This window comes from Lynx rufus, unplaced genomic scaffold (genome assembly GCF_022079265.1).
Source record: "Lynx rufus isolate CCGP_SWC_20201006 ecotype Redwood Valley unplaced genomic scaffold, mLynRuf1.p SCAF_2, whole genome shotgun sequence".
Classification (NCBI taxonomy): Eukaryota; Metazoa; Chordata; class Mammalia; order Carnivora; family Felidae; genus Lynx; species Lynx rufus.
In genome coordinates, this window is record NW_025814834.1 from 2,793,524 (window position 1) to 2,812,266 (window position 18,743).

Here is an 18,743-nt window from a genome sequence, read left to right on the forward strand (position 1 = left end):
AGAAAGGAAAGCTTCGGAACTCCGTCTCAGGGAGGGGTGCAGGGGTGCCTCCCTGCTCACCGGTCCTCTCCCCCACCCGCCATGGCCAGAGTTCACGTCCCTCAGGACAGCGAGGCCGAGGGGCCGTGAATCGGCACCCCCCGGGGTGGCGGGGCTCGAGGACAAGGTCAGACGTTGCCGACGCACAAGCCTTGCCCGGCAGCCCGCCCGGCCTCTCCCACACAGCAGCCCGTAGCCTCCTGCTCTCCTGCTCTTCTGCAGCACTTAGCAGCTCGTCCACTACCTATGCCGTTCCCTTGCTGATGATCTTCTCCCCGTCGGAACATAAGCTCCGCAGGGACAGGAAAGACACCTGTCCCCATCCCTGACCTACCCCAGCCCGAAGCGCCACATGCCGTAGGAGCGCGTGAATCAACGGACGGCAGCGCCCAGCCCCGCCTGAGTGCCGTCCGTCGCTTTGTTGTTATTTCTTGGCCTGTGAGGTGTTCCTCTGCGTCTTAGAATCTTCCTACGTCAGTGGGTCTTGTCTTCCTCTTTTCAGGAGGTGCACGGTATCCCCTAGCACAGCTGTCCCAGGCCTCATGCCTTTAGCAACTTGTGCGGGGCCCTGGGGTGACAGCAGGGAACGACTCAAAGCTGCAGCACACCAGGGCGGAGGGCAGGGGGAGTCCGGCAGCAGGCAGCGTCAGCACCATGGAGGAGAGGAAGCCAGGCCGGGGATGTGGAACAGGTGAGGAAGTCAGTGCGGGTTGTGCGGGGTGGACAGGCTGTCTGCAGGATGGAGCCTGCGGGCACCAGGGAGCAGCACGTGCAAAGGTCCTGAGGTCGGAGCTCAGTGTCAGGGCTGAGGAGGCAGCCAGGGAGGCGTTGCAAAACTCTGGACCGTCATGCAGACCGAGGCTGTCACTGTCCCCTGTCGAGCGGGGAGGTCACTCACTACTGCGTGGACAGGTGAGGCACACGCTCAGATTGAAGTCGAGGCTGGCACTGGCCGGGGTGCTCACGGTGGACCAGGTGCCCGAGATGACCTTTGGTGGTTTGTGCCTCTCCAAACACCACACTCATGGGTCTTTGTGCAGGTGTGTAGACCCTCCCATGGAGCGGAGGGGCTCCTAGCAGTGGGAAGGGGTGCAGATTATAAATGTTGCTGAACATGCCCAGAGTCCCCTCCAGAAAGACTGAGTTAGTGACCACAATGCACAGAAGTCCTCCGCCTTGTGGACACTGGATGTCGTCAGTCCCGTTAATTTCTGGTAACCTCATCCTTTGCCTTTTCCTCGTGACCACTGAGGTCGAGCATCTCTCCAGCTTTCTAGATCTTTGGTGTTTCTCTTGGTGGGAATACCTGTTCTCAGTCTCTGGTCTCTCTCTCTCTCTCCCAAAGTTAACACCTTTCATTCTGTCACCGGATCAGCCAGAACTTGCCTGAAATGTTAAAAACAAACAAGCGAATCGGCAACACACAGGCTGAGTAGTAGACTTGTTGCTTTGTTCCTGACTTTGCTCGGGTGTTGTGGGTTCTCTAATCCAGGACCCCGCTGGCCTGCTGCTGAGGCCATAATGAGCAGGTATGCTGGGCGGAGATCTCCCCCCTTTGACCACAGCCGCCTCCTCTCTGAGCTGCATGCGGACTGTGTCTTCCAGCCAAGACTCACATGACTTTCCATCCTTTGTAGGTAAACTACTTGTTTCTCCTGTTTGGATGCGGGTAGATTTCTTCCCCGCCCCCCCCCCCCCCCGGGAAACATCGTTTGTCATCGGGACGTCGCTGGCTCCGACCCGTCTCTAACTTTGCCTGGTATTCAGGGAGTCCTTCAACCAGCAGGTGGGAATCCGTCTTCACCCAGGTTGGCTTTCTTGGGGTGTATCTTTCGTTTTAATCTCTGTTTTAAGGTGCGGTGTCTCTTTCGGGAAGAGATATTACCACAGGTGAAAACACGAGGCTCCGATAGCATCGCCCTTTCTCTTGCCGCTTTTCAAAGTTCCTCGCGCTCACCTCCCCGTCGCTGAGGCCATCTTGTCCGTTAGGGCCTCTGGACTCAGTCTCTCTGGCGTTCTGTTCTCAGGTGGCATTTTCTTCTCATTCTGTGGCTTCGGCTGATCCCTCACTACTTGTTTCCTTGAACCCACCGTTTCTCGATTTTTATTTATGATACGGAGTAGGTGCCGTCCTAACTCTGCCGGTCTCCCCCACGCCGTGTGGCTTCTGTTCATCTGGTCTTTGTCGCACATCTTTTCAGAAGCCGCACGTTGGCTTTTGCCCATCTGTTGGTTCATGCACAAGACGAGGTCTAATCACACCTGCTGTTTTCCGGAGAGTAATGTGGTTGGATTCCCCGTGGGTGCCCGTCTTCAGGAGCAGGTGGACACGGGATCCAGCCCGGTCACCTGCCATGCGTGGCATTGGGTGGGTCACTGGCCTGTTTTCCCATCCGTAGACTGATACCAGGAATGGTTTCCTACGTGGTATCCGGTGATGAGTGATCACGAGGGTTACGTGAAACACTGTGTCCATAGTCTCTGCCATCAACCGGGTGTCTGCTCTGTTTCTCTGAGCACACGGAAGCCGTGGGGACACATTCTGTCCCCGGGGACTCCGCTCAGTCAGGGCACTTCGGCTGGGCCCTCTGGATCTTCCCTCCCCACTCAGTGCCCAAGGGCTGGCCTTCCAGGCCTGTGCCAGCAGGGTCCCCTCGCTTTCTGGCTCTCTGACCGCTGAGGGCAGGAGGAGAGAGGAGCCAGGGGTCTATGCCCCCAGCTCTGTTCCCCCAAATTGCAGGTCATCTCGGTTCTTTGGTTTCATAACCCTCCTTCCTCCTGCCCCTCCGGCCGGGGCTGGGGGCGGGGAAGGGGGGGGTGGAATAGCAGCCGCCCCTCCCCCACCTGCCTAGCTTTTCTTTCCCGAGAGACCCTGAGGGAGACACCATCCTGGGTCGTCCTTTCCCAGGGACACCTCTCTGCCCATCCCTAGGCTTCCGGTCAGGTCCCTCCCCCCCCTTGCATACTCACCGTCAGCTCATTCTCATGGTTGTGTTCCAGGATTGTTGCAGAAACCTTAGGGCTGGCCTGGCTCTAACTTCAGCCCCCTCCACCCTCCCGCCCCTAATGCGCCAAAGTTTCCGCATAGTACGGTGGTGAGGACCTGTCCGAACGCAACAGAGTTCACTCGTCTGCTACGTCTGCCACCTCGAATCCTTCAGTGGCCTCACGCCGGTCCCTCTCCCTCCGCATCCCGCGTGCACTCACCCCTGTGCCGCTGTCCGGGCTCCCGCCCACTCTGCCCTCCTCCCAGGGCAGCGCCTGCCCCGCGGCCTTCTCTCTCCCGGAGGGTCTCCCCCGCCCACAGCCTGGGCTCGGGGTCTCCTGCAGCTTGTGATGCAAAGACCTCTGAGCCCTCCTGCTCTCCCAACGTCACCTGGGGAGACTTGTAAAATGCAGGTTCCTAGGCCCCACCAGCCATCCGGTGGGAATCCGTGTTTTTGCCAAAGCTCCCCACGTGCCGGGCGGCGGTCATGGATGCTCTTGTCGCCTCCTGACCAGGCCGTCGGCAGTTAGAGACGTCTGGGGGCTGCGGCCACGCGATTCATCCGCTTCCTAATTCAGGGCAGGTAGGAGCTCAGGGAACAAGAGCAAAGAATGCCCACGGTTGACTCTGACCGCGCCCGGCTTACTTAGCGGACCGTGGAGACAGATCCCAGTGAGGCGCCCCACGCGGCGGCTGCGGTGGCTGAGCTCTTCGAGGCCTGATGACATTTCTCTCTTTTCCCAGCTTCACTGTGGAGCCAACATGAACACATACGCGGAATACCCCCCCAGTCCCCCGGCCCAGGAGCCCGTGGAGCCCCCCCGGCCCCACGAAGCCCCCCTCCAGGAAGACGTCGACATGAGCAGCGGCTCCAGCGGAAATGAAACCAACGAAAACTGCCCCTCGGGGCGGGGCTCGCGGGGCAGCAAGGAGCTGGGGGCGCTGGTCCGGCCGCCTGTCGCCCCCCCGGGGTAGGTGGGACCCTCGGCCCACCGAGGCCGGGCTGGGTGTCTGTTTTCTCTGTATCTCATCCTGTTGGATCGCTTTCGTGATCTTTAAATCACGATGGCCCGGTTTTTCAACATTAAAAAGGGAAATCTCATTAACCCAGAATAACTAAAATGTACTATAGCGATGCGACTGTTGGTGTCGAGTATCTGGTTGCCAGTAGACAACCGCTAACGAGAGCGGTGAGGTCTTGGGGGCCGAGGACTCGGGAGCCCCGCGAGCGGCCGGGCGGCCTCCAGAAAATGAACTTGCTCCCTCAGTCCTTCTCGGAACACTTAGTTTTCCTGGTATCTGAAGGTTTTATGCTCCCGCTTTCCCTTTCCCTCGTGTTTTTCCTCAGTTGCCTTGCTCTGGTATAATCTAGATTGTTGTCTCTGGCGGGATGGGGGGAGAAGTGGGTGGAGCGTGCAGCCCTCTGAGTCTGGCCTTACCTCTCGCTCGCGCTTACAGTCCAGATGCCTTTGGCCTCCTGATGGCGAAGTCTGAACACAGCACGACGACAAGCGGCTGCAGGTGAGGCCGGTTAGAACCCCCTTGCTTTCGGGTCTTTAGAGACATGGAGATTTGTTACTGGAGGTTACGTCCCCCTGGAACATTCCGCGCCCACGTTAGGTGTTTGCGACACAGGCATCCTTAACTTCATATCCACAGACGTTTTCGTATGACCGCTGGAGCAGACGCCGGCTCTTAAGCCCGGGTGTGTGGGCACCTGGCCACCTCGCCCTAGAAAGAGACCTGGTTTCTAACCTTCTTTCTGCTCTTACCAGGAGGTGCCCACCTGTTCTGACTTCCTCCTCTCTCTGTATCCTTAAGTTTAGATGTCCTTCTGAGAACTTTCCTCTCTGAGGACTTCTCGTGTTCCTCACTCACATTCCTGCCCCCCAGGAAACCAGGTTGCTGTGCTGTGTAATGTCCATCACCCGATGCCTTTCTGTCTGACACGGGGCAGGCAGGCAGGGCTCCCGAGGGGTAGCCCGCTCAGCCAGACTGCGGGTCGACCAGCAGGCCGTGCTGGGCAAAGCCCGGCTCTAGCCACGGGGGAAGGAAGCCCAGGTGAAGGGGCTCGTCCCGCACTCACTTGGGTCAGAGCAGTGGTCCCCAGCCGGGGCGTCTCGTCCCCCTGCAGGAGATGTCCAGCAGGGTCGGGAGACAGCTCCGGTTGTCACAAGTGGCGAGGTGATTCTGGCCTCTGCTGCTGAGGCCAGGGATACTGCGATGCATCCCACAGTGCGCCACAGAGAACCACACGGACCGAAATGTCCTGGGGGCCTGGTGCAGAAATGGGACTAGAGGCACAGGAAGGAGGAGTCAGGAGGCCAACGTGTGACGGCTTTCTTTAATGCCGCAGCAGCGAGCAGTCTGCCAAAGCGGACACGCACAAGGAGCTGATAAAAACCCTCAAGGAGCTGAGGGTCCACCTCCCTGGAGACAAGAAGGCCAAAGGGAAAGCCAGCACGCTGGCGACCTTGAAGTATGCGCTGAGGAGCGTGAAGCAGGTGAAAGGTAGGTCCGGCCGCGTCTTTGATCCAGACTCGTAGAAATCCGGGGGGTGGTGTCGACTTTCTAAAACCCAGTCCTGAAACTGCAGAAGGAAATTGTGGAAGTCTGGGAGAAGGCAATGATGGGAAACCTTAATTCTCTGGAAGTTTTCCATTGTACTTGGCATTTAGAGAGAAAAAAAAGAAAAACAGAAAAGCAGCTGGTACAAGACGTGTATTTACAGCGTAACGCTTCTGTGCTCTGGGCTGGGGTCAGGTCGTGCTCAAAAGAGCACAGCTTCCCCCAGGCTCAGGCGGGAGCTGGTGGCCCTACTGTGTGAGCAGCTCGGAGCACAGATGTGAGTTGAACTGAGGGCCGGTGGCTCCTTTGAAAAATAACAAGAGATGCTCCTCTCCTCAGTCGGTTAAGCGTCCTACTCTTGATTTCAGCTCAGGTCATGAGCTCACAATTCGTGAGATCGAGCCCCATGTCAGGCTCTGTGCTGACAGTGTGGAGCCTGCTTGGGATTTTTCTCTCTCCCTCTCTCTGTCCCTCCCCAGTGCATTCTCTCCCTCTCTCTCTCTCTCTCTCAAAAATACATAAACTTAAAAAAAAAGAGAGAGATACGAGAGAGGCTCTTGCCAGATCTCACCCTCACAGGACAGTATTTTAGGGTCCCTGCTTTAGACCTTCTTGTTTGTGTAAAAATCTCCATGTGAGTCTCCGTGTGGTTGTGTCTTTCACCCGGGAAGCCAAGCAGGGAGCCTCCTTCCCTCACAGGCCCCGCCCAGACTCCACTCCCGCTTGGGGGCCTGTTTGGATCTGACTCTCAGGTGGCAGATTATGTAAGAGCCCTTAGGGCTGCCCGTGGTCTAGACTAAGGCTTCCACCTGAGGGTACCTGTGCCCAAGTCCTCATAGATGCAGTGCGGGAATCTGAACAAACACTGCAGTTTCCAAAACCTTTGCATCATCCGGCTCAGACACTCGACGTTTCAATAAACTCCAAGCCCCTTAAGTAACTGCCGACAGAGCGGGGACTTCCGTCGCTCACTGCGGCGGGACTTCGCACTGAGCAGGTACCCCACCCCCATCTCCTGGGACTCAGGCAACCGCAGGTGCCTCTGTCTCCGGGACGGGTAAGGGGCACACTGCCCTAAGGACACACGTGCGCGCACCAGCTTTTCTAGAGAAGCAGGAACTTGACTGCTGGGTGAGCCCTTCTGCAGACATCCATCCCAAGGAGTTTGGGCTGTGACCCCTCTGTTTGGGTCACCTCGGGATGCTTTAGCTACGGGACAGTCAGAAAGGTTCGTGCAGCCTCGCCTTTTGGTCTGTTGCTGGGAATGGGGATGTGAGCTTTGAGAGTTTTTTTAAAGTTCCTGCAGTGCTTGAGAGAGAACAGCAGAAAGCTTGGGGGAAGTATCCCTGATCTTCAAGCAGTGAACCCTCAGGCTAACCTTCCCGTTTTGCTGGGAACCCCCCACTCCTGCACTTTGAGGAAAATCTCTCAGCTGTTTCGGTCCCGTATGAGCAGGAAGCAGAGACGAAGAAAGGCCAGCGTCTCGTTAGGGCGGACGAGGGGGTACACGTCCCTCTACCAGGGACCCCCAGCCCCGCCCTACCCACTTGACCTTCGTGTACCCGTCACAGGCACACGGAGGGCCCAGTGGACCCTGCACAGTGAAAATGTGGGTAAGAAGAGAAAAACCCGGGAGGTTGAGATAAAGACTCAAACAGTGGCTTTGTTCTGTTATCATCAGTTACTCCCTCCAGGCAGGGCTCACGCTCACGGCACGTTTGTCACGAACGGTGATGGATACGAAGCCGTATTCCAAATCGTCTTCATATTTCCTGACGTTTGAACAGCTCTTGTCAGAAGGGCGCCCTTGCTCGCCCGTGCAGTCTGGCGGGAAGGTCCGGTGCCGGGCATGGGGGGTCTGCGGTGTGCGGTATCCACTGGCCTCCTGGGTGCCCTCGTCAGCCCCAGATCTCTCTGCAGGCTCCTGTCTAAGCCTGTGTCTGTTTTGTGAGGGTTAATAGAGTGGAAACAGAAGCCATGCTCGGCCAGCCCACCCAAGGGCGCTCACAGACTGCAGGGGCGGGGCTTCTCTGAAGGGCGGGGCTGCTGGCACCCGTCCCTGGGGGCTGCCCCCCCCGGAGGCCTGGGGGGTGCAGCACCGTGATAGTTGCCCTTGAAAGCTGTGTGTCCTGAGATGAGTGGATTCTGTCTGGGTGGGAGCGCCGGGGCCACAAGGAACCACATACTAGGGCCACGGCCATCCTACAGAGAGACTCCCTTGTTGGGTCACGATTAAAGACCTTGTGGGCAAAGTGAGCGTTAGGGGGAGCTCTCCACCCAGGTTACTTAAAATAATGTGTACTTACCATTTGACTTTTATTTTATTTTTTGTTATTTATCTTTTGAGCAACAGAGAGAGTGTAAGCAGGGGAGGGGCAGAGAGAGAGAGAGAGAGAGGGAGACACGGAATCCGAAGCAGGCTCCAGGCTCCGAGCCGTCAGCACAGAGCCCGACGCGGGGCTCGAGCCCACGAGCCGTGAGACCGTGACCTGAGCCGATGTCGGCCGCTGCACCGACTGAGCCTCCCCGGCGCCCCGTGTACTCACCACGTTGGAAGTTCTGTAATCGCAGGTCTTCGGGGTTTTCAGGACAAATGAAAGATTTCTGTTTGCTTTGCCTTCACATTTCTCTTTCCGTTCTCTCGGCGTCCGAGGAGGCTAGTGTGCGTAGCCCCCCTTTTCCGTGAGAACAGCCGCGTCCGGACGCGCAGGGGCGGGAGCCGTTTTCAGCCCCTTGGTCTCTCCCGCAGCCAGTGAGGAATACTACCAGCTGCTCTTGTCCGGCGAGAGCCAGGCCTGCGGCGCCAGCCTGCCCTGCTACACCGCGGAGGACATCGAGGGCGCCACTTCCGAGTTCATCGTGAAGAACGCGGTAAGCGCCCCCCTCGAGCGGAGTCTCCCCCCCCCCCCACGAAAGCCGAGTCCTTGACCCAGGTGAGCCGGTTAAGCCACTGCAGGGTTCCGGGGGGTCGGGAGATAAGTTCGAGCCTTCAACGAAAAACAAGGTCAAGTGAGCGATTCAGAAGCGGGTCGTGTAGCACACTCTTGCGGCTTTCTGTGAGGCTGTCCTTCTCTCACGGCGACTCCGCCCCATGCCTTGTGCGTGTAAGAGTGAGCCCCACGTTGACCGAGCAGTGACCAGGTGATCTTAGGCTCACTTTGGGGCACCTGGGATTTGAACTCAGCTCCCGAGACTCCAACGCTCATGCGTTTTTAAGCAGCCTGTTAGGGTGGGGGCACCCTTGGGGGTCTGGGGGAAGGGGAGCGAGTGCTCCCTTCCCTGCACCCCTACTTCTCAGTCAGAGAGCAGGCGTAAGGGCAGGTGGGGACCAGACATACTGGAATCGTGGCAGAACTGGCCTAGAGAGTGGGGCTCCCCAGTCCTTCCTGCGTCCTTCCTTCAGTGTCCCCACTGCAGCTGAACCCCCCCCCAGAGCTCCCCGGGCCAGGGCTCAGGCTAGCCGGCGGGGAGGGAGCCCAGGGCAGGAGCCTCTGGGGCTCCCCGGGAGAGAGATGGGCTGGCAGGGGAGAGGGAGAGGGGTAGAGGCGAGGAGAGTTCTGGCCAGGGCTGAGGAGGGGGACCAGACGCCTCCCCTGAGCCCCCAGTCTGTGCCCCCGGGGAGGGGCGGCCCGTCCGGACCCCATCTGCTGTCCCCACTGAGCCCCTTCTTCCTTCCAGGGTATGTTTGCTGCAGCGGTGTCCCTGGTCACCGGGAAAATCCTGTACGTCTCCGACCAAGTTGCCTCCATCTTTCACTGTAAAAGGGACGTCTTCCCCGGCGCCAGGTTCGTGGAGTTCCTGGCGCCCCACGACGTCAGCGTGTTCCACGCGTCCACCACGCCTTACAAGCTCCCGCTCTGGGGTGTCTGCCGCGGAGCAGGTGAGGGCCCGGGCGGTGGCTGAGCGTGACCACCTGGCCTTGTGTGCCAGCGGCACGGGGGTCGTGGGGCTCTGGTGCACGTGCCACATCTCACCTCTGCCAGAAACCGGCAGCGCGCCCCTGCCCGACAGCTGTCGCGGCCAAAGACGGAAAGCTGCTCGCTCAGGATAAACTTAGAAAAGTAGTCTTTTCTTGAATTTCAGAGAGGGAAAGCCGTTTGAGTGAGAAGACTCTAAGAAACATTAGGCATTTTAGAAACGAAGTCGTTCTGAGAAGCTGGGGTCTTGGCGTGACCCCGCAGAGTGCAGAGACCGGGCCCTGCGTCCTGCGGGCGCCACGGCGGTCAGCCGCAGTGATGTCGCAGTGACGGGCGGGCGCTCCTCCCCTCGGCCAGGGGCGGCTTCGTGCTGGCGGCCTGCGACGTCCTCCTGGGCTCAAGCCGCGAGCTCTCCAGGCTGGTCAGGCTCCAGTCTGCACAGTGGCCAGACGAGTCTCAGCAGAGACGTGGCACGGGGTCCTGGCCGAAAGTGCCAGACAGGGGAGGGGCCCAACCAGCTCAGGCCTTCCCTGAAGCCTCTCCACACTTCCAGGGGCCAGGGAGGCCAGCGGAAGCCCCCCTTTTGCCATGTAAGTCCTCCACCATCTGTCTACCTGTCCCCTGTGGGGCTCTGGTCTCTCGGAGCTGAAGTTGAACCGAAGGGCAGAAGCACTAAGGAACCGGGAGGGACGGGACACGGTGGGACTCAGTGTGACTGTGGGGGTCATCCCAGATAGGCGTGACCTCAGTCGTGATCTTGGCTGGAGCCTGCCCGGGGCCGCATCGCCCAGAACCGGCTCCCGTTTTGCCCTTGGCTCGAGGGTCAGCATCTGTGCTCATATCACGTGCTCCTCAGCCCCACTGACACCGTCTCCTGCATCTCAGGCCCCTGTCCCCACCTGCTCCCTCCTCCTCCTGCTTCCAGTCTGCCGGCCGGGCCGCCACCCCACCCACCACAGCTGCGCGGCGGAACCTTCCCTACAGCAGACAAGCCAAGCCGGGAGTTGGCCGTAGGGTTGACTGACTTTTGGTTGCAGATATAGAGCCGCCTGCCTTCTCCCGGAAATCCCACCGAGGACTGTGCAGTCAGGTCACTAAAGCTTGCAGGGCGTGTCTTGAGGACCCGTAGGTCACTGCGTGGAAGGGACATCGCTCCGCACGTGGTTTACGGCGTGAACAGGCAGGCACCGTCTCCCTAGGATGGCTGCCCCTGAATTTTTGTCTGAATAAAAAAGAAGGACCAGGTGACTTCTCCGAGGCCTTTCCAGGCTGTAACTCTATGCTGTTTTCCCTCATTAGGGATTTCCTACTTTTCCTCTTTCTTTCGAGTAGACGAAACTTTACGTGAAAGATCAGCGTCTGAGATTTCTTCTTAAAAAATTCCTTTTTCGTGGAAACGCCATTCCCTCATCTCTGATGACGCCGTCTGAATGACCTCGTGTTGCTCAGCATTTCAGATTTTGAAGAAGGTTAATATTTTAGCAGAAGGATTGATGTAAGCTTGGGTAGGGCCTTCTATTAGAACCGAATATCCCCCCAAACATGTAGGCGGAGGTATTAGAGCCTTACACACACACGTTCGGCCCATCAGTCAGTCGGTTTCCCCGAGTTAAATGGCTTATTAGTTGGCGTGTTTGTGTCAGCTTCGGAACCGTTTCAAAAATGGTAAACTTCTGGCGGCAGACTTTTAGCCCCTCCTGATCCGGTACGTGCGACACTCACGAAGCACGTTTCAGTCGGAAGTGTGATCAATGGCCTCTGAGGGCTCCGCGTCGTGCCTGTGTAAACATGCATTCGCACCTGACGATTCTCCCGCCTCTGTGTGGCTTGGGAGAAGCCAAGAGTGCCAGCCGTGTGTCCTGTCGTGCGATGGGATGAGATCGGATGGGACTGGATGTGTGACTCGGGGCTCTTTCTTTCAGATGCGTTTACTCAAGACTGCATGGAGGAGAAGTCTTTCTTCTGCCGAGTCAGGTAAGCCCGTGCCTGGGTGTCCCAAGCTGGGCACGGTGCCAACACTTCCCCCCCCGAGCCCCGCTTGGGAGGCTGAGGAGGTGTGGGAGCGGCCCCCACCGGCTCCCGCTGTGCCGTGACCCCACCCCGCGCCCCTCGCCCCTCGGCACCTCTTCAGGGTAGAGGCTTATGCGGGCACCCTGCCATGCAGTGCACATATTCCTGAAAAGTCTGTGTGAAAACTGCATTTCACATGTGCACAGGGAGGGGGCGCCTGGGGGGCTCAGTCGGTTGAGCGTCTGACTTCGGCTCAGGTCAAGATCTCGTGGTTCGTGGTGTGAGCCCCGCGTCGGAGCCTGGAGCCTGCTTCAGAGTCTGTGTCTCCCTCTCTCTCTGCCCCTCTCCTGCTTGCACTGTGTCTCTCTCTGTCGATAATAATATTAAAACAATTTTCTAAATAAAAACAACGTGCATGGGGAGTTAAGGCAGCATGGTCAGCAGTGGGGTGATTGGACCCTTCCTCGTGGAGAACATCAGCCCAAGGAGCCTGGACTTGGTGTCCGTCACCTGGGAAAGCGGCCCGGGGCCCTTAACAGGAAGGCACGTACCCCAGGGCCCAAGAGGACCCCGAAAGCACATGCAGCCTGTACCTCAAGTGTGTGTTTTTTCCAGAAAGAGCCCCCAGAGCTTCCCCAACAGGCTTTTGGCCCGAAACAAGGTGACTGGTTGAGCGTCCAGCCGCAGTGTCAGGAGTGACCCCTGGCCGGGTTCTGGTACCCTGGGCAGTTGGGGCTGGGGCCTCAGCAGTGAAGCAACGTCCTCTCCCCCAGTGAAAATGTGACCCCCTGTAGAGAACGGCTCCTGGAGGAGCTCCCGCCGCCCAGGGCTGTTCACTCTTCGCCGTGCCCTTTAATGTCGTTGACACCCGAGGGAGCGGGGCAGAGGCCCAGACCCAGACCCCGGGCGGCACCTCCAGCTTGGCCCGGGTCCCCAAGAGGGGAGCCTGCCTCCGCCTCCCGGGCTTCGGGACAGCCGATGCAGGGGTGCTCTCGGAGCAGCCGCTGCGGGGAGAAGTGGCTGGCAGTAAGCAGGACGGGATCCCTTCTGTCCTCGTGCCACGTCGCTGACCCTGCCGTCCTCCACAGTGTCGGGAAGAGCCACGAGAACGAGATCCGTTACCACCCGTTTCGCATGACGCCTTACCTGGTCAAGGTGCGGGACCCGCAGGGCGCCGAGGGCCAGCTGTGCTGCGTGCTGCTGGCGGAGAGAGTGCACTCGGGCTACGAAGGTAAGAGCCCGGCCCAGGCGGGGGCACAGGCTCCGTGTGGTGCCTCAGTTAGTCCCGTGGCTCACCCCTAACGTCAGTAAGGCTGACCGCCAGCCCTGGCCTCTCCCCCCACCTTGCACAGTGTCCGTCTCCCTCTGGTTGCACGCCCACCCTTGTCCCCTGGGCCCCCCGGTGGCCCCTGCCATACCGCCTCCCCGTGTCCATCAGAGGGTCTGGGTGCCGGCATCTTGCACCCGTGACCAGGCTGTTGCTGTGTCCAAAGCGCCCTGTCCCTTCCCCAGCCACCGCCTTCCATCCATACGGTGAGGATGGCCCTGCCGGGTCCCCGGGTCCCTCCCATCCTCATGCACCTCCCACCTCGGAAGCGCAGGGACAGCACTGCCTGCTCAGGACCCCACACCATCCGCCCACTCGAGAAATGAGGCTGTGGCTCGTCCTACCTTCTACTGCCTTCCCCGCCTTCCCGACGTGCAGCCTGGCGGCCTGGCTCCCACTGTTCACTCTGGTTCTTTCCCCCCTCCCTCTGCCTGTAGAAAAGCCAAGTACAGCAGGCTCATCCCACCAGGTGCCCGTTCCTGGTCCTGCTGACTTCTCAGACCACCTTCTCCCCCGAAAACCCCAAATCTGGGTTTTCCCTTGAAGCCCAAAGGCCCCCAGGCACTCGGCCACCCCGATTCTGTCCTCCTGGTGACTCCACCTCCTGAACTGTGGTATGACACGGTCCTCGTGTGACCGGCTGCAGGACCGGGCCGGGAGCCCAAGGTCCTCGCCCCAGCAGCTCCGCAAGCCACGTGACCAGAATTCCCAGAAAGCGGGTGCCGTGTGCAGCTCCTGAGCCACGGGGATCCAGTTCGGTCCACGTTCCGTTGTGTTTATGATCTTGTCTCAGTGGTTAATGATGCCAGTTTTTAAAAAGGCCTTTATTTCTTAAAACCGATAGAGATGTTTTAGGTATGTGGCCCTTTCTCAGATGTTTGAGGGGCTCCTCCATATGGAATATTCTCTTCCAAATATTCGAGAAAGACTGAGAGGGGTTCCCTGGGTTTCACCGAGTTGTTCATCCCAATAGGATTCTGCTTCACGAATGGAAAGCTTTGGAGTTTTGAACGTTTTGTCCACGAATTTGGTAGCTGAGGGAGATTCCGGATATGCGATTTCCTTTGTGCAAGTTACTGTATCTTCTTTGCCCGCCCTAGAAACTGTAAAGTCCCCGTTACAGTGACATTTGCTGAGAATGTTGAATCTAAGCACTTAACTCATTTATTTTTTTAAACAATTTGTTGAGCTCACCCTCGTTGGATCTGAAAGATCACGGATATGGCCTTCCGGCACGATTTTGCCGAGAGAAGCCTACGCAACAGCACGTGCTTCTGTTAGTGTGGCGGTCCTTGGCCTTCTAGACTGAACCTGCCCACAGAGGAGTTGAGGCTGGCTGGCGGTCATCTAGCATAGGGTCTGCTCTGCTCCCTATGTGACAGGCTGTGGTTCAGAGTCCCCTTCTTAATTCCTTCCTCCGCCACACATCCTGTGAATCTACACGGCGTTTTCCGGTAGCTATAATATAACTGCACTAAGTGTGTATTAGAATCAGAAACTTGTGTAAAATTCTCTTCTTTCAGCCCCTCGAATTCCTCCTGAAAAGAGAATTTTTACGACCATGCATACACCAAATTGCTTGTTCCAGGATGTGGACGAAAGGTAAGCAGCCTGGCGCTGTGCCCTCTGCGTGTCTTGGAATCACTATCGCGCCCTTCGTGGCGGCAGACTCGATCACGTGATGTGTAGCGTTTCGTCATTATCTTGGTGGTTACTTAATAGCAGCTCAACACAGCCCAGTCAAGTTTTATGTTTTTGGCATGGACGCTATGCAGCTAAAGTTAAGGCTGCATGTTGGTTTGAGAAGGTAATCCGCAAAGATGTTGAACTGCAGGCAATGAAATGATTGTGGAATTGCACTAACAACCTCCCGAGATAGGAACATTGTGTAAATGGAGCGTTCTGGGGAGCTGATCATCGTTCTGATGGAGTCTATCTTTATTATCCTTTTTAAACTCATTTCAAAATCGCACACGACTGAAGCACGGCATAGCCAGGGACGGCGTGCTCGGGTTAGGGTTGGAGACGCCATTGGCAGGATCCCAGCAGGAATGTGTCCACCAGCGTGTGTGTCACAGCCTGCTTCCCGCGGGGGGGGGGGGGGGGTCACCTCCGTTCCTGCCCGGAGCTTCACTCCGCGTCCCACTCAAGGTGCTGTGGCCGGAACAAATGGTGCTTGTGGGAGTCGGGAGCCCTGCCCTTCTCAGAGGGTTCTGGGTTGGCTGACTTGGGGCCGAAGCCCATGGAGCGCCTCCCCCCGGCCCCTCCTGCGCAAAGACAGAAGATCCTGCTGGCTGCCGACAGTGATGGGGAAGAGCCCCCCTCGGAAGACCCACAGGAAGTGGACCTAGAAGCACCAGAAGCACTCTGGGCTTTCTCAGTCGGCCCAGGCGACCTCTACAGATGCTGTCGAGGATCAAGCCCACCCCACTGCCTGCGCCTGACCTGGAGACACCAGGTACCCGCCCTGGACGCAGAGCCTCCTGGGAAAGAGTTGCTCTCGGGCAGCCAGGGAACCGTCAGCCTTCAGCTCTGGGCAGCTCAGGGCTGCTCTGCTCGCCCCCTGTGGCAGAATCACCAGAGACACAAGGTTTCAAGGCGCAGGTTCCTGGGCCCCACCCAGCCCCATCCAACAGGGTCTCGGCGTGGGGGCCGTGGGAACTGCGTTCACAGAGCAGCCCCAGGATAATTTTTATTCTTCCAGGAGTCTGAGAACACCTGCCTGCAAACCAGCACAGGTGTCACTCGTGTGCAGGTGTTGTGAGCAGGTGCACAGGGCCTTCCTCAGCAGAGCCCTGCGGGCGGCCCAGCCCACAGAGCACAGGACACCTGGGCAGTGGCCCGGGCTCCTCCCCACCCTCTCCCTCCTTCCTCCCCCTTCTCCTCCTCCCCTTCTTTCTTCTCCCTCTCTCCCTCTTCTTCCTCCTCCTCTTCCCCTTCCTCCTCCTCCTCCTCTCCCCTGGCCAAACCTTGACCTGGAAGGGCACCAGGAACATTCTGTACATCCTATCAAATGAAAACACGAGTCCTGGAGAGTGTGTGTCAGACCAGGAGGAGAAGATTGAATCCTAACGCAGGGCCCACGAGAAAGCTCCATTCGAGGGGAACAGGCAGGCGTGGCTCTAACGGCTTGGAGAAGGCCCTTCCGCGTGAGGGCATCCGCTCGGAAGAGGTTGGGGAAACACCAGTTCGATGCGAGAAGGCTGGTCTCCAGGGTGGGGAGGCTGAACTGCGGCTCAGAAGAGGGAACAGTGGCTGCGTGGGCAGAGAATGCTGGCCGTGGGGGCAGAACGGGCACCGAGACGGTCACCCCAAAACCTCGTCCTAAAAGCTGCAGGAGGAAGCCCGGTGGCACAGAGCGAAGGCCCCCCGCCTGTGTGGCACCTTCTCAGGACCAGACACGGCGGCCGAAGTAACCGAAGCACAGCGTCCTGAGCTGGAAAAGAGCCAAACGGGGTTTTCCGGCGTCCAGGCAAAACTTGTTTAAAAGAAGCCATGCCCAGCCCCATCCGGCCAAACTTACAAATGACACGAAGAAAGAAAAGACCTGAAAAGACAAAAAGCAAGAACGTTATCGTGATTTACTCTTTCAGGAGCGAAGATGCCGCCCCGTGCTGGGGCACTTGGCCTGTATGGGTTGGGCCTCCTAGGGCCTAGCTCCCCGTCACAGACCTGTGGGGATGTTGTCATCTTTTGTTTGCCAATTAACTGAAAGACTGTTCTCGGTGAGCCCAGTTCCCCAGCTTTGCTCTCTGGGGAATTTGGAGTCTGTCCCTTCCCTGCCCCCCAGGAGGAGGATGGTCCTTAGAGATGAACTAGGGCCCCCCCTTCGAGGCTGTGTTCCAGACCGCGCGTCCCGAAGCGCAGCCATGAGGCTGGGGCTGGGGAAGGGGGGCTGCACAGGGACCCCCGTGTGTGTGCTTGCTTTGCAGGGCGGTCCCCCTCCTGGGCTACCTACCTCAGGACCTGATCGAGACCCCCTTGCTCGTGCGGCTTCACCCCAGCGACCGGCCTTTGATGCTTACTATCCACAAAAAGAGTAGGTCCCCTTTTCACAGTAAATCCTGCCGTCAGCACCCAGCCTAGATGGGTCCGGCCGGCCGCCAGTGTGTGTGACGGATGCCCTGGCCGTGCCCGAGCCCTAGTCCCGTGGGTCAGGAGCGCTCATCTCTCGTGGGGCCTCTGTGGCCCACAGCCTGAACCGTGGCCATCCTGCCTTTACGGTTGGCTTCCCTGGTGGGTAGGGGGAGGGGTGCGGGTTCAGCTGTGGCCACACAGGTGCTGACCAGGCCAGGGGAGTGGATGACACGGGTCCCCACTGAGCCCAGGCCTCGCAGATGCTCAGCGTCCCCCCGGAGGCCGGTCAAGGCTAGAGACGCGTGTGCCGAGATGCGTGGTGGCGCTTTTGGCAACGGTCCGTTGTTACGGTTTAAAGCGGAGCGGGGCGCCGACAGCGGTAGCGTTGGGGAGGTTGGCATCTCTCGAGTTTCGAGGTGACTCCAGAACGGAGCGCCTCTCCCTCCCCTCTTCCCGAGAGCGCCAGCCTCTCGTCCTCACGCCCGCACCCTTCCCCTCCCCCAGTCGTGCAGTCCGGCGGACAGCCCTTCGACTCTTCTCCCATCCGGTTCCGCGCCCGGAACGGCGAATACGTCACCCTGGACACCAGCTGGTCCAGCTTCATCAACCCGTGGAGCAGAAAAATCTCCTTCATCATCGGGAGACACAGAGTCAGGGTGTGAGTGCTCTCAGTGCACGGCGCGGCCCGGGGACCCTGGCTCCCCCACCAGCACACCGCGTGGGGCGGGACTGGGTGACCGGGACCCAAGTCACCTCCCGCCACACGCCTGTGCTCCCCGGGGGGGGCGGGGGTGGGTGGGTAGGGGGACACCTCATGCAGGCAGAGCAGCGAGTGGAAAGGAGGAGGTCGTGAGTGGGCAGGTGGCAGCCCAGGGGTCTGCAGGGGGGAGGCAAGCCCGGCAGGGGTGTGCGGCATGGGGCCCAACTAACAGACAGATTCGCGCGGCACAGGGGCCCTTTGAACGAAGACGTGTTCTCGGCTCCGTCGTGTGTGGAGGAGAAGGGCCTCCACCCCGGAGATCAGGAGCTCACGGAGCAGATACACCGGCTGCTGCTACAGGTGGGTGCGTTGCCTGAGCGCCCTCCTGTCCCCCTGCGGAAGTGGCCCAGGGCTGCTCGGAGACCCGGGGTGCCCCTCCCTCCCTCCCTCCCTCTCAGGCTCGTCTCCCCGCATCCGGCTCCCCCCTGCGCCCCGGTGCCCCTGGTCTGGGCCCCGGACAGTTGGGCACACCTGCAGTTTGCACCGTTGGGGGCAGCCCCAGCCGTACGTGTTGGGGCGTCTGTGCCTGAACGGCAGCCCGGGGCGAGCCACTGAAGGATGGCACCCAGCCCCCGAGTCCGCCCGCGGGCCCTGGTGCGAGCCCACGCGTGGCCCCCCACAGGTGCACCGGGTGAGAGCGGGTCACCTGCTGGGCCTCGGGGGACCGGAGAATGCCTTCTCCGTGTTCTGGGGACAGACGCAGCACTCGAGAAAACTTAGCGTGGCCACCAGTCCCCCCAGCCAGGCAGCTTCTGCCTGCCCGTCTCCTCAGACCGCGGCGACACCACAGCACGCCCCTTCTTGTTCCTAAAACCCCTGGGTAGAAACCAGACTGGCCCATGAGGGAGCTGAGGGACAGGGTCGAATGGCCCCTCTTTCAGGGAGTGTGTGCGACTGGGATCGGGGGATGCGTCCCGCAGCCTGACCCGGGGTTGCAGCCCAGCCCCCACCTTGTCCTTGCCCTGCTCCCCAGGGCAGGTCACAGCCTCTGCGAGACGGCCGTGTTGGGGGGCACCGAACCCGCAGTGCCAGCCACGCCCCCCAGCCACGTCCAAGGCC

At 59.3% G+C, this 18,743-nt stretch overlaps 1 protein-coding gene across 1 annotated transcript in view; it reads left to right on the forward strand.

Moving 5' to 3' along the window:
- The first annotated feature begins 1,730 nt into the window (after positions 1–1,730).
- Positions 1,731–18,743, forward strand: part of PER2 (period circadian regulator 2) — a 31,149-nt gene continuing 14,136 nt past the window's right edge. Inside the window, exons 1-12 of the mRNA XM_047085644.1 lie at positions 1,731–1,825; positions 3,770–3,996; positions 4,484–4,546; positions 5,382–5,536; positions 8,343–8,464; positions 9,272–9,473; positions 11,433–11,484; positions 12,609–12,751; positions 14,371–14,449; positions 16,780–16,886; positions 17,429–17,582; positions 17,876–17,984. Coding sequence (XP_046941600.1) covers positions 3,788–3,996; positions 4,484–4,546; positions 5,382–5,536; positions 8,343–8,464; positions 9,272–9,473; positions 11,433–11,484; positions 12,609–12,751; positions 14,371–14,449; positions 16,780–16,886; positions 17,429–17,582; positions 17,876–17,984 — 1,395 coding nt within the window. The 5' untranslated portion in view covers positions 1,731–1,825; positions 3,770–3,787. The remainder of the gene's footprint in view (positions 1,826–3,769; positions 3,997–4,483; positions 4,547–5,381; positions 5,537–8,342; positions 8,465–9,271; positions 9,474–11,432; positions 11,485–12,608; positions 12,752–14,370; positions 14,450–16,779; positions 16,887–17,428; positions 17,583–17,875; positions 17,985–18,743) is intronic.